Raw genomic sequence first — 12,910 nt, 5'->3', positions numbered from 1 at the left:
TGAAGAACATCAGCAAGGTAACATGAAGACATTTGTACTGATATTGTCCATACTACGCTTGTGCTAGACATGAACGACTTGAGTCTCCTGACAACAATTCAGCATTTTCCACTTCCTTCATTTTTGGGGTGGGGAGAAGCAAATGCAGCTAGAGCACAGAGATGACCTATAAGAATCCAGTTTCAGGATCAGAGGCTAACTCCTATTGAAGTCAATGAGGCCACACAAGAGTCTTATTGAAGGATTAAGGCCCAAGACAGAAGCTTCATATTCTTTGTGTACTAGAATTTAGAATAGATTGCCCACTGATAATGCCTTAAAATCTGAATGTTTGAAGCACTAAAAGATTTACTCCAAAATATAATTACATACATGCTTTCCAAAATATTATCAGATGAAATATTTTAAGATTCTTCCCACAGAACCTGGCTTTGCAGATTAAATGCACAAAAACTATCCCCTAGTTCAGGGCTCAAGCAAGCAAAATGCAGAGCACTTCTGAGAAAGCATGAAAACCCTCAAGTCCCACGGAACTCAAAGAGATGCGAGAATCCTTGGCATCTTGATTTACTCCTGTAAAATCTTGCAGTATGGATCCCTCAGACAACACATCAGCACTTTGGGCATACAACACTGGTGAGAATATTGGCTAAAGAATCAACCACACTCTGAGGCATGACTCTCTTTACTTAATTTCATTGTACACAAGTACAGAGCTACAAATATGTACACTCATATTGGTACAAACATTTCCATGTTGCTAAAGGTCAGCCCACAAAACTCATACTGAAATAAATGCACACTGTATGACTATTTTAGTTTGTAATTCATCAGATTTCTATTTAATTAAATGCACATAGACTGTTAGTGTAACATTACTGCTGACGTTCAAGATGTACTACATATCTATTAAGAAATATGAAGTTATTCTTTGCACATCAGCTGTAACTGGCTTATTTATCTGGTATGGCATCTCTGAAGCATCAATACTACACACAGAAGGAGTTATTCAACCTTGGGTTACACACAGATTTCCAGTAATTTCTAGGATTGCCCATCCAAGTGCTTTAAAAATTCAGCAATAAGAGCATTCACAGTGGTATAAAGTAATCGCAAATTTTGAGGGGTGTGTAATTCAGCACCTAGGAAATGCACTTTATTCCAGGGAGCCTCCAATGGTGGGAGCTTCTATAGGACCCTAATAATGAATTAAAATCCTTCTCCCTCAACCAAACCCCAGAAGGCAGCAATGCAAGCACCATGCAACCTCTCTCGGTGACACACAAGGGTGCACTCTAACCCAGAGGCTGTATTGGGAACTGGTACCCAAAGGGTTATAGCCATAAAACACAGCTTATACTATCCATACGTCACATACTTCCAAAAGAGGGACTATAACTGAATTTCATGACACATACACAAGAACATTTTCTTTAATACTCTCATTCTACCTGAATGAGAGTATTCTGTAGGAATTAAACACTTACCTTTTATGTGAAGTGCTCCAGAGTTGTACTTAGACTTAATACCTTTGACTTTAGTGACAAAGAATCTGAAAGGGTTCCCTCCATTCAACAAATCCCAAGTGTCCTGGCCTTCACTTGCTACCTTATAATGTTTTTCTGGCTTTTGGCTCATTGGGAGCTCATTATCTTCAAATCTATGTGAAGGCTGCTTTTTAGGAGCACTGTATTTCTCCTCTTTGACTGCTTCCTTTTGTGCATGCTGTGGCTGACCTTCAGATTCAGGCTCCTCATCACTACTTGAAAGGCACCAGCCTAAACCTTCTTGGGAAGTTCTCTGGATTTCTGCTGGTGAAATCCCTGTTGGAAAACTTGCATCGTTAAATTTCACAGGGGAGGCTTTTCTCTTGTGACCAACTTTTCTAGCCTCTGAACATGGATACTGTGATCCACTAGTTTTGCCATGTCCACTGTGAGACAATGAAGATGTAGATGGCTCTTCAGCATTATCATCATTTTCTTCTGTACTTTCATCACTGCTAGATACCGTCCATTTCCCATGCTCACTTTCTTGAGACATGTTTCTGGAAAAAAAACCCACCACCACAAAAGCTGTGTTTTATGCCTATTGTACTTCTCTCACAGGCATTTTCTTTGCCAGAGTTTATTTACTAATTCACCCTCCTGAACTTTCACCCTGACTTTGAGAATTTTTTATTTAAGGGGTCATCCAGAGAGCTTCTCACTTAGAAACCCTCCAAAGGTATGCAAGACTTAGGTTATGCCTACATATAAACTGCTACAGTGGAGTCACTCACTACAGCGACAGGAAGAGTTCTCCAATCACTAGTTAATCCACCTCCCCAAGAGGCAATAGCTAGGTCTACAGAAGACAGAATACACAGAATTCGTCAGTTGACCTAGTGCTGTCTGTGCTGGAGATTAGGTTGGTTTAACTACATAGCTCAGGGGTATGGATTTTTCACACCCCTGAACAATGTAATATAGCTGGTTTGACGTAACTTTTTAGGATAGCTCTGGCCTTAAATCAGAAATTTATTTTAACCTCAGGAGACAGACTGCAACACCTACTGACTTTTGCAATGGGAGGGCTCATCAAAACGATAGGCTATTAACCAATGAGAAAACCACTATTAAAAAAAAAAGAGCTTGGGGAAAAAAATATTTACTAAAAAGGCTGAAACAGGAAAAAGGATTGCAGTTCAGGTTACTTACTTTCCTAACCAGTTCAACTACTATCCTTAGTATACTGCACATGTAGCAACAGTCAGCAGGAAGTGAAAGGCAACTAGTTTATTAAGCCAGGGGTCAAATAGACAAAAGAAAGACCTGCATCAAAAGACAAACTGCAAGGCTAATAGCCCCTAACCTAGAGCCCTGATACCTATAGGAAATCAGCCAGTAACTAACAGCTGGATTGAGATAGCTGGCACTTATTTGTAAAGAGAAAAAAGGTACAGTACACATAAATTGTATCTATTAGACTGTATCCCTCTTATATACCACTTTCTGCATTAGTTCTCATTCTGCAAAGACAAACTTGGTGGAGCTATTTGTAGGTAGGGTTAAGCATGTATATGAGGTAGGGTATTCGGGTTTGTCTACACATGGAGTTATTCCAGAGCAACATTCCATGTGGACACATTTATTCTGAAATAAGAATGCCTTGCTTCTGTTTAGTGTAATCCACTTTGAAAATCTCATGTGTGTAAATATATAGCGTCCTTCCAGACCAGCTGCATGTAACACCTATTATGCGCTAAAGTCAAATCTGAATTTGATCCAATTAACACTCACGTGCAGACAAACAAATCTTTAGACTGAAAGCGCTTCGGGAGGAGAATCCTGCCTTTGTCCAGCACCCAGCTCAACAGGGCCCTGGTCCCGAGGGGAGCTACAGCCAACTCCCCCAGGCCCAGCCCGACACGGGGAGCCCGCAGGACCATCCACCGCAGAGAGGCGCAGTCCCGTGCTCCCCACCCGCCTTCGCACGCCGCGGCGCTGAGCCAGACGGGCGGAAGCGCCCAGGGCTCCCGGCACCCCACGAAGCCACCACCAGGAGCGAGGGCCGCTCCTGCCACGCGCCGGGCAGTGGGTGCCTGTGGGACGCTGCACCTAGTGGTCCCGAGCTCCTGCCCCCTCCCCTCGCTCTGCAGCCCGGGCCTGCCCCCGCAGCGAGGGGCGCACCCAGCCCCGCCCCGCCCCGGATCCTCGCGCACCTGCGCGGGCTCAGGGACACTGCTCACCAAAGCTCCAGCGCTGCCTGGCGCCTGAACTGTCCCGCGCAGAGCCGACTCCCACCTCTTCCCGTTCCGGGGCGGGCTCCTTCCGGGTCCAGTCACCCGTCTCGTACACGTGGATCCCGAATGGAGGGGAGGAGGCGGGGCCTGGGAAAACCGGGGGCGGGACCATCCCAACTTCCTCAGCCAATGGCGCCTTCCCCGCGCTCCGCACCAATAGCAGGCGGCGTTGTGGTTGCCCCGCGGAAGTTAAGCAAGGCGGGCGCGTTGCTATAACGGAGAAGGGGGTGAGGGCAGTTGGGTCATGTGCGCAGCCCCCAGCCGAGTGGGAGGCGGCGGGGCGGGCAGGGAGCGCTACGTGCGGGTAGGTACCGGTCCGGGGAGAAAACCCCCTACTCAGGGAGCCGAGTGCGGCTGCAGGCGCGGGGCCGATTGGCTCGTAGGATCCGAGGCTGCGGGGGAGGCGGGTCGCGGAGACAGCTGGGCCGCTCAGGTGGCCCCAGAAGCGGCCCGACACTGGCCGGGCTTAGCCAGGGAGCGGCCGTATGTTGCCAGGCAGTCACTGGGGCAGCTCCGTGGAGCTCCAGCGCAGGCTGCGGGCGGCCATCCGTTCCACAGGCGCGTTGTGTCTGTTTCACTGGGACGCGGCTCGCCCTTGATCCCAGTCCCTCCCATGCCTCTGAAACCCCTCCGGGCTAGGCGTGCTGGAAGGCGGCAGAGCGTGGTGGTGGGAAGTAAATCCTGCTTCGCACCCGGCAGCTGGCCCGGACGCCGTCCGCAGTCAGCACCCAGTGAGCGGCAGGTTTCCTATTCTTCTGAGGCTGTAGACGAACCGTCCTGTTGTCTCGCACGGAGTTGAAGCAGCGCAATACGCACACCACCGTGTCCTGGCTGGTAACGCTTCATTTGGTCTTGATGCTGGTTGAGAGCAGGAGTAGTATTTGCATAATCATTCCTTCAGATTATTTTTAATTACTGCATGAAGTGCTCAGCTAATGAGGATATTTGTACGACGGTTTAGAGGAAAGGGGGTAGGAAAAAGGGTTTAAATTAATCAAATTAAGAACACAGCCTATATCAAAACTGGTTTAGCCTAACAAAATGAAGTGATTTAGGATTTGATTGCTTCTGTATTCTAATTTACTACAAGCCCATGACTACAGCTAACAAATAATATAATTGCAAGCCCCTGATATCAGAATGCTGATGAAATAGGCAAGTTACACCACATAACCTGATAATGAAAGGCATGAACAAATAGAAATTTCATTGGCACTCTTTTTTCTTAAAGTGACAGACAGCAGCCCTATGTCTTTTTATTTTCTTTGTCCTTTTACATTCCCATCTGGAATAGCTCATAAATATACCACCCAATATTACCAGAACAAAAGTGGAGACCATGTTGTAGTTTTCTATCAGCACTTATGGGAGAAAATCCCTCATTAGAATTGTGTGGTTCAAAATATGTTTTTTACATTAACCTTCCTCTTAATACTAATGTGTGGAAAATGCACTGGGTTTTTTTCTGAAATGCTAGTTTCTCTGAAAAGATTTGCTGCTTCCTGATCATGAGCCATGGCTGTTCCCCAGCAATTTGTTGACGCCATGGCCTGGACCTGCATTGTGACTTAAGTGGGAGTTAAAGGTGCTCAGTACTTTAAAAATAAGCTCAAAGCTTCATAGGAGCAGGTCTTTTGTGTAGGTTTGTTTCCAGGAATCTGTTCAAAATGTTAGGCCTGGTCTACATTACACAGTTAGATTGAGGTAAGGTGCCTTGTGTCAACCTAGCTGCAGAAGGGTCTTCACTTAAATTTTGGCTCTGCTAATGTAAGTGCCTCTCTATGCTGATTTAGTAACACCACTTCCCTGAGTAGCATAGAATCACACCTGATGTAAATAGGTTGGTGTAGTGTCAGTGCAGACACTGTGTCGCTTATGTCAACTGTTACTGACCTTCAGGAACCATCCCACAATGCTCAACATTGACAATACAATAGGTACAAGTACTTCTGGTTGTGAGGATGCGTACTGCTGACACAACGAGCCAAGTGTGTGCACTCAAGCAGTTTAATAATTGTGGCTATATGGCGACATAAGTTAGGTTGACATAATTTTGTAGTGTAGACATGGCCTTAGACTCCCACAAGGTCCTAAATTTTGCCAGATATTTACGCACAGTTAAAATGAAAAGAATATAAACCACACTAATAAGAAAACATTTTCGATGTTGTGAATTAATAACAATTTACTAACTGCAAAAAAGTTTTTATATTTAAAGACATCAAGCTAAAATTTAGGGTTGTGGGTTTGATGTTGGGTTTTTTTTTAATATGAGCTAAAACCGGTAGTATTCCACTGGCCTTGAGTCGCCTTGTGAGATAAGGCATGCAAAACATTTTCAGACAGCAATATGATTTTTAAGTTGCAGGTTTTAAATGTGATATCTTTTTCCAAATAAGTATTTGTTTATTTCTCAAGGTGTCCTGTTGTTTCTTAATGGAAATCTGTTTACTTTCTTTAGGTTTTTGAAGCATGTGATGAAGATAAAAAAGGATATTTAAGCAGAGAGGACTTTAAGGTCGCTGTAGTGATGCTATTTGGTTACAAACCCTCAAAGGTATTACTTATTTTTTTCTCCATCATGTCTTAAAGACTATGTTTATAAGGATATCTCACTATTAAGAACACCGTATGCAAAATAGTCTAATAGATCCAGTTGGGCAGAGCTGTTACAATTCATGACATTAACAGAAGTATAGTCTGATTCTTAGAAGTCAGGTGTCAGCTGTAAGTGTGTATTTAAAAACAAAAGGCCCAAGCTATTAATTTTCATGTTGGGAACATTATCACTATCCACATTAATTTTGCAAAATCCTACTCTGAGGATGCACAGGTGTACAAGGTGGGTGAGAAAAGAGGGTGTAGTGAGCCCTGCTTAGTTTCAAGTGTGATATGAGATCCAAATGATTCTGCATTAATATACACACAGTCCATTTGCTTATTTTCATGATGTTCTTTGAGAAGAAATTACTGTCTGTTACAATAAGTAAACACTTGTTCTTGGAGTCACTTAGGGTTCCAAGATGTGCAAAATATACTTCTTTAGCCTTGCCTTTTCTGACATATAAACACAGCATCATCCACTTTGGGTTTGTTTTTTTTAAAGCCTACCAAAATACTACGCAACATACACATTTTTTTGCCTCAGGAGAGGATGAGAGAATAAAATACGCATGCGAAATGTTAGTCTTGTCATTTCTTATAGTATTGGAACGCAGTCATATACTTTGGGGATTGGAATGGTACTTGAACAGAATAGATAGAGAATATATAAAAGATTATACAATCATGGTGTTGTATGTAATCACTGAAATAAGTGTATCTGTGTCCACCATGTTACTATCCAGACACATGTTTACATATGTAGCTGGTTAATCTTGTGTAGTGTCCACTTAATAAGGAAATAATGTACTGTGCACTATGTTAATTTCTCAGCCGGCTTCTCTCTTCCCTTTCTCCCAATTTATTAAAGCAATCACTCTTCATGGAGGCCTGCATGTACTGCAAGCTAACTTCAAACCACTTGTCACTCATTTAAGTGCTAAAATAGTATCCTAAAAAATTTAGTATTTTCCTTCCATGATCAGATTACTTAAAAATAACAGAATAGAATTTTACCAAACTTTACAAAAATATTCTCCCAGTGGCTGAGATATGAGAGTTTTTGCTGAAAGGTTAACTTTTTATCCAAAATGAGTAAGGGACTAAAATTGGGGACTACAAGAACACCATTTGGTTAGAATGGTATTTTTTTTTTTATAAGTGACTAACAACAATCTTGATGTGACGGGTATTTATTTGTAGCTCCTTTTGAGACTATAAGAGTTGGTTGCAGGGAATCGGCACCTCTCAGGTAGAGACGAAATTGTCTCTTCAACCACATGGTAATGTCACTTCATCATTAGTAGTGTCACGTGTACAGCAATTGCACCTGCAAAAACTCCTTATGGAATAGCAGATGGAAAAACTTACGGATCATGAGCTGCTTAGTTTTTAAAATTCATATATATGATTTTTCTTACAAGAACAAAAGTGATTGAGCCACATGCCATAATATGAATAAATTGCTTGCAATGCTTTTATTTAAAAATAAAAGGTTGTTTTTAAATTATAAGAATTATACATGGATTTCAAAAATTAAATTTAGCTATCTTGTTTGTTCTAAGTACCTATTGGTCTGGCTTAGAATATGTACAGGCTTTTGCTTCTAGCTGGGGCTTTGTTGAAAACTGCTTAATTTTTGCACATAATTGAAGTCAAAACCTTTTTTCTAGAGACGTACGCAAAATAAATTTTAAACTAACAATCTCAGTTTTTTAACTTCTCATAATATCTCTATTTACTGTTTTTAAATAATAATATCCTTTTTTAAACCACAAGGTGTCACTAGTAAACTCTTTTGTGGATGATGTACAAAGTAAGGATTGAATTACATAGTATTGTTGCATTATTCTGCCAGGATATCATCCTTCACAACTCCTTGCTTTCCTTCAAAATGATTTTATCTAGTCTGACAATCTATAGTTTGTCAGTGGACATTTGCTATTATACATTTTTAAAGATTTTGAACTTATTACTATTAATATATGCAGTGTAGTTGTAGCCATATTGATCCCGGGATGTTAGAGAGGTAAGGTGTGTGAGTGATATCTTTTATTGGGCCAGCTTTTGTTGGTGAGAGAGACTAGCTCTCGAGCCACACTTAGCTCTGTGTGGCCCGAAAATTTATTTCTCTCAGCAACCGAAGTTGGTCCAATAACAGATATTGCCTCACCCACCTTGTCTTTTTACTACTAAACTGACATTTCTAGCAACATGACCCACCTGAGATAAGTGTTGTCAAAGTTAGAATCAGGACTCACAATTTCAGACCACTCTGTTTATTACCGCAATGCTCCGCCAATAACATTCAGAATATGTGAGTGGCCATGCAAGGCCCAAACAGTCTTATTTATACAGATAGAAGAGCGGGAATTAGACAAAGGGACAAAGAAATCAAAACAGTAAAATTCACCTGGGGCACAGCATGCATATCCTATTTCCTTACTAACTGTTATCGATCTAAGGCTAATGCTTCACCAATTGCCCTTAAATGGTGCAATTGTTCTATGTGAATGTCTGTATTCCTGACACCTGGTTGCAACATTCCAACAACTTTGCTTAAAGGTACAGACAACATTTCTTTAATCCTTTCTATTCTTACTATATAATTCATTCTACTTTCACAATCCCTCCTTTTGGTCAGGCGTACGCCATGACCAACACTTACTGAGTTCCACAAATTAATTGTTCCTTATCTCTTAGTTCATCAGCGATATTCAAAATCATCATATTAGCATTCTGTTTTGGGGCAGCCATCTGGGTGACACAATTCTGGATACAACAGGAGATTAACTGAAAGCATACAAAAATCACTAAGATTCCAAACAGGATAGTTAGGGCTCCCTGAAACAACCAGTTTCCTATGCCAGAGAAATTGAACAGGTTACTTAGCCACTTCCATAAAGAACTCAGCTCTTCATGAGGAAGATATGCGATTTGTTCTAAGTGGCTAGCGTGATCTATTACCTCATTGGTATTGTCAGGTATAAACACACAACATTCTTTTCCAGTGAGAGCACAGGTCCCTCCTTTGGCCGCCAGCACTGTCTAATGCTTGACGGTTTTGGAGGGCAACCTGTCTGATCACCCTTGTTTCTTTGGCCAGGGTTTTTAAACTTTCTCCGGTTTCATTTGCCATTATTTCAACCACAGCTTGTAACCTTAGGAGTCTTTTTGCGTGGTGTATTACTTCCCCAAGTGGGATAAAGGAACTGCCAATAGCCTCTTCCCAGGTGTCATTACTGTTCCATATTGTGTTAAACGGACAAGGTCCTCCAGTGAGGTCTGGGGAATTGAGTGGGATAGCCAGGACAGGAACACCAGTTTGAGAGTGGGCTGGGATGTGGCTGCAGACCCAGCATTTAGAAATAATAAGGGTCTGAGCTATCCACACTTGCTGCTGGATAAAAGAATTGTCATTGTGGACTCCCCATACCTTAAGACACCAGCAGCCAAAGAACAGGAACCACCAGAGGCGCATGTTGGAGGCAGGGCCCTTCTGGTTCTGACAACCTCAACTGAGGGAACTGCAGTTACAGTTTTATGTCCAGCAGGCGCTAGGCTCACTACTGCTTCTTCTTGGGCCTTGCTTTATGTAGTCATCTGCTTCTGGCAACCCTTACGAGAGCATAGATTGTAAGGTATTGCAGGCTGTTCCCCTACGTCTTCTTCTGGAGTCAAAAAAATTGACTCTGCGTGGTCCTGAGGTGGTGGTTGGTTCACTGGGGGTGGTGCATTCTTACACTGCAAAGCATGTATCCACTCTGAGATGCCAGACAGTTTAACAGCCGTCCCTTGACTCTGGCTATAACAATGGCCTTCACACCTTATCTTTTCCTGATGCATACATTCCTCATTCACACAAATAGATTGAGAGTACAAACAGTAGTATTTTATGTCGAACAAAAAAACATTGCAAATAAAACCTTGCTAAGTTTTACAATTGATAACTAAGACAATGTACATTGAGACCCAGGCCTTCAATGTTTCTCTAATTTACTTAACATAGACACAATAGAGAATCCTGTCTCTTACTATCTAAATTTTAAAACAAAGAGTTACAGGGGGCCCAATTTGTAATGCATATGGGAAAACAGAATCTTATAGTCCCAGGGGGTCATTTATTTCTGCTATTTAAAAAAAGTGGCTAGCAGGATGAAATCAAATTATACTTTAATTCTTATGGGACATTATAAAATCCTGCTCCTACATATCCCCCTTTTGACACTAAGATTATTAATCGCCAGTGTCACTTCTTATTTAGTCCATGTAATAGAAAATACTGGGAGATGGTTTGGGCCTGTGGCTTTAGCTTTGCACACATTTGTTTTATCCACCAGCACATTGTAAACATTTCAATTACACACATACAATTTAAAACCAAAAACACAATTAGGGGTAGTAACATTAGTATGCCAGTAGTTGTGGGAAACCATCCAGAAAATATGTTATACCAATGGTAAGCTATGATGTTTTTCTGTAGTGGCAATTCTTAACATGTCCCCATTTGTGTGTATAATATGAATGGTCCAGTAGGTTGCTAACACTTTTTAAACACTTTTCCCAAGAATTAACACATACACATAAAAGCAGCAAAGAATCCTGTGGCACCTTATAGACTAACAGACGTTTTGGAGCATGAGCTTTCGTGGGTGAATACGTGGGTGACATGCATCTGAAGAAGTGGGTATTCATCCACGAAAGCTCATGCTCCAAAACGTCTGTTAGTCTATAAGGTGCCACAGGATTCTTTGCTGCTTTTACAGATCCAGACTAACACGGCTACCCCTCTGATACTTGACACATACACATAGCCCATTATACAGTACTTTGGATTATCTGAAAGACAAAAATAACATTTTTCTATCCCTTTTGGGGTGGCATTGATTATTACTTAAAAGATTCCTTTCTTTTGCAATACCCTTGCTGATTGCAGGCAAAACAGAGGAATTACCTCATATTTTCCTGTGTTTTTTTGTTCTATAGGCAGGCGGGTTTTAATGGCTTCTACTTTTTAAGGGTTATGCGGAAATTATTCCACTGTTTAGTTATTAAATTCATGAGGTGGTGTACCTCAAGTTTTTCCTCTTATATAGCAGACCAGGTTTGTAATGTTTTTCCTGCTGTGTTAAACTTTAAGTTTATTCACAGATAATAGCTGAGAAGCATTATTACCATATTACTTTAAAGGATTTTTCCAAGAATCCTACACTCTAACTTGTTACAGGGGTACTTACTAACATTAAATTTATTTCAATGTTTAATATTAACAATAACATTAGCATCAATTCTATTAAAGGTATCTTGTTATACCATGCCTTTTATGTAGGCAATTTGTTTGCTGACCAGGTATGTTATTTATTTGCAGCTTCTTTTGTGCTGGCAGTTCTCACCTTTCTTTATCAGTTAGGTAATTTGCATCAACACAGGCTTGACTTTTGGATTCAAAGCCATCAGCAGAGCTCAGAGACTCTGGCCTTGGCTACACTCACACTTTACAGCGCTGCAACTGGGGTGTGAAAAAACACCCCCCTGAGCGCTGCAAGATACAGCGCTGTAAAGCGTCAGTGTAATCAGGGCAGCAGCGCTGGGAGCGCGGCTCCCAGCGCTGCACGCTACACCCGTAAGGGATGTGGTTTACATGCAGCGCTGGGAGAGCTCTCTCCCAGCGCTGCCGCTCTGACTACACTCACACTTCAAAGCGCTGCCTTGGCAGCGCTCCCGGGGCAGCGCTTTGAAATTCCAAATGTAGCCATACCCTCTGTCTTAACACACAGGGATCTGAAAAAGAAAAAAACAGCCTATTGCTGCTCTTTTTGGAGCCCTAATAGGATTTTAATTCAGCAGCATGTTTCATTTGCATTTCTGTTACCCCTTTTTACAATATACACTGCACATGTCCGAGGGAAAATGCATATTCCTTCTATACTATAACTTTTTAAAAACATTAGCCATATCAATTTTTACATAAGGTGTAACTGTTTCTTTTGTTCTTACAGAGTTTTCATGTATCCTTATCAAAGTGACAGTCTGATTCCACAGAGCCATTTTAAGGCTCAGTGTTTTTAACATTGCTTCTTTTTGTTTTGTGCACCTGACCTCTGCTGTTGCTTCAGAGGGTCACTGTTAATTTCTTATTCTTTCACTACAGCTCTTATCTGCTATTGTTACCAAAAAAAACCCAAACAAACAGACTCCAGAATCTTTACCTATTCTCCTGATTTTGACTGCCCTATTGCAGCCATGACTTGGTCTTTATTTAAAAACATTTTAATTTTTGTAAAGAATGAAGTTACTCCTTAAGGGTTAAATGCTAAATCCCAAAGCCAAACAACACTAATTACCTGTGTCTTGCAAAAAGGTCTGTCAGTTTTGCAACTTTGAATTAGAGTCAAATGAATTTGTAGTGGCATTAAAAAAAAAAAAATCAATTTATCTTACCCCTACAAAACAGGAGTTTTACAAACCAGATGTGCTGGTTTAGATTCTTAGAACTTTACATATTTTCACAGACAAATAGATACA

The 12,910-nt window shown here is 41.4% G+C and overlaps 2 protein-coding genes across 11 annotated transcripts in view; one reads left to right on the top strand and one right to left on the bottom strand.

Moving 5' to 3' along the window:
* TDP1 (tyrosyl-DNA phosphodiesterase 1) overlaps nt 1-3,828 on the bottom strand; it is a 118,191-nt gene extending 114,363 nt beyond the window's left edge. For 2 of the 7 annotated variants that reach the window (XM_050953262.1, XM_050953266.1), the window contains exons 1-2: nt 3,282-3,552; nt 1,488-2,047 (exon numbers count right to left, since the gene is read on the bottom strand). In XM_050953262.1, coding sequence (XP_050809219.1) covers nt 1,488-2,047; nt 3,282-3,430 — 709 coding nt within the window. In that variant the 5' untranslated portion in view covers nt 3,431-3,552. Of the gene's footprint in view, nt 1-1,487; nt 2,048-3,281; nt 3,555-3,730 lie in introns of those variants that run through there. The other 5 variants (XR_007774434.1, XR_007774433.1, XM_050953264.1 and 2 more) reach the window with 5 other exon arrangements.
* A 75-nt stretch (nt 3,829-3,903) lies between these two features.
* Nucleotides 3,904-12,910, top strand: part of EFCAB11 (EF-hand calcium binding domain 11) — a 109,320-nt gene continuing 100,313 nt past the window's right edge. For all 4 annotated transcript variants that reach the window (XM_050953355.1, XM_050953354.1, XM_050953353.1 and 1 more), the window contains exons 1-2: nt 3,904-4,088; nt 6,246-6,341. In XM_050953355.1, the coding sequence (XP_050809312.1) occupies nt 4,029-4,088; nt 6,246-6,341 (156 nt within the window). In that variant the 5' untranslated portion in view covers nt 3,904-4,028. The remainder of the gene's footprint in view (nt 4,089-6,245; nt 6,342-12,910) is intronic.

The sequence above is a fragment of the Gopherus flavomarginatus genome, chromosome 5 (assembly GCF_025201925.1).
Source record: "Gopherus flavomarginatus isolate rGopFla2 chromosome 5, rGopFla2.mat.asm, whole genome shotgun sequence".
Classification (NCBI taxonomy): Eukaryota; Metazoa; Chordata; order Testudines; family Testudinidae; genus Gopherus; species Gopherus flavomarginatus.
The sequence above is the reverse complement of the archived record's forward strand: the minus strand, read 5'-3'. Positions and strand labels throughout refer to the sequence as shown.